This window comes from Habropoda laboriosa, unplaced genomic scaffold (assembly GCF_001263275.1).
Source record: "Habropoda laboriosa isolate 0110345459 unplaced genomic scaffold, ASM126327v1 scaffold1329, whole genome shotgun sequence".
NCBI classification, from domain to species: Eukaryota; Metazoa; Arthropoda; class Insecta; order Hymenoptera; family Apidae; genus Habropoda; species Habropoda laboriosa.
In genome coordinates, this window is record NW_017101431.1 from 171,207 (window position 1) to 172,339 (window position 1,133).

At 33.8% G+C, this 1,133-nt stretch overlaps 1 protein-coding gene across 1 annotated transcript in view; it reads right to left on the reverse strand.

The window, feature by feature from the left end:
• LOC108578126 overlaps nucleotides 1-1,133 on the reverse strand; it is a 4,315-nt gene that overhangs the window by 1,941 nt on the left and 1,241 nt on the right. The window contains exon 2 of the mRNA XM_017941391.1: nucleotides 73-861. Coding sequence (XP_017796880.1) covers nucleotides 73-861 — 789 coding nt within the window. The remainder of the gene's footprint in view (nucleotides 1-72; nucleotides 862-1,133) is intronic.

A 1,133-nucleotide genomic window follows, 5' to 3' on the forward strand; every position in this document is an offset into this window, starting at 1 on the left:
ACAATCGTTTGACAATAACACGAACGATTTAATAATAAAATCTTTGTAATTATCAGATGTATCGATACTAACGTTCTGATTGCTTTTGCAATTCCATAAGTTTTATAATTATAGCCATTGTGCGCTGAAGGATCCGGTCTAAAATGATTGTAACAACTATAACAGCATTTTTAGACACAACATCGGAGCTGTATTGCAATAAATCATTCACTAATGGCAAGACAATAATCGATGCTTCTAAAGGATCTACTATTTGTTCAAGTCTCAGTTTTCTCAACACGTCTTCTTCTTTTTCTCCACGTAGCCTGTATGTTGCTATTGTTTGTATCATTTGCTCCTTCATGGGATATCTTATTCTTTCAGCACATTTATCGATAATTTCATTTATTATATCGTCTACTACAATTATAGTTTCTATTCCTCGAGATATACACAGTTCTATACAATCTAAAATCATCTTCTTTATCTCCAAATACTCTGTTAACAGCATCGTATTAGATTGTTTCGGTTCGCAAGACAGATCAGTTTGCGTGTCATTATCTATGATGAAAGTTTGCGTGCGATTGTTATACTTGATGTACGTTTCTGTCGCTTCATCAAGCGTTTCAACTGGTACTTGACTCGTTGGATCGTTTATCCAAAATGCACGCGCTATTACAAAGTATAAAATTTCAGTGACATCCATTTGTGTTTCTTCTTCGCTGCTAAGTTTAGACTCGAATTCTTCACGTTCTTCTTCCGTGACGTCCATGGACAGTTGTTCTATCACAACGCTCTGCGATGTATCGGGATGGAAGCTAATAATAGTTGCTGCCACATTACTATACTTTAAGTTGGGCATGGGACCTTCATTCATAGACGCTGTACACGTATATCGTATCTTAATAATTACGTTAAACAAAAAAACATTAACTTCTTAATTTAATATTTGTACGAAGAAATGTTATGATGAATTAACGTTAAGTTAGGTGGCTCATCCTGTATAATAAGGAATACGTGTAATATTTTGTACATCATCTTTAATCTGTATAAAATATAATCTTTACTAAGGGAAGCTACGTTTGTGGAATTTTAATTTTTTTATGACGTAGAACCTGTTAAATTTGTGTTATTGAAAATTCAGACGTCGACAG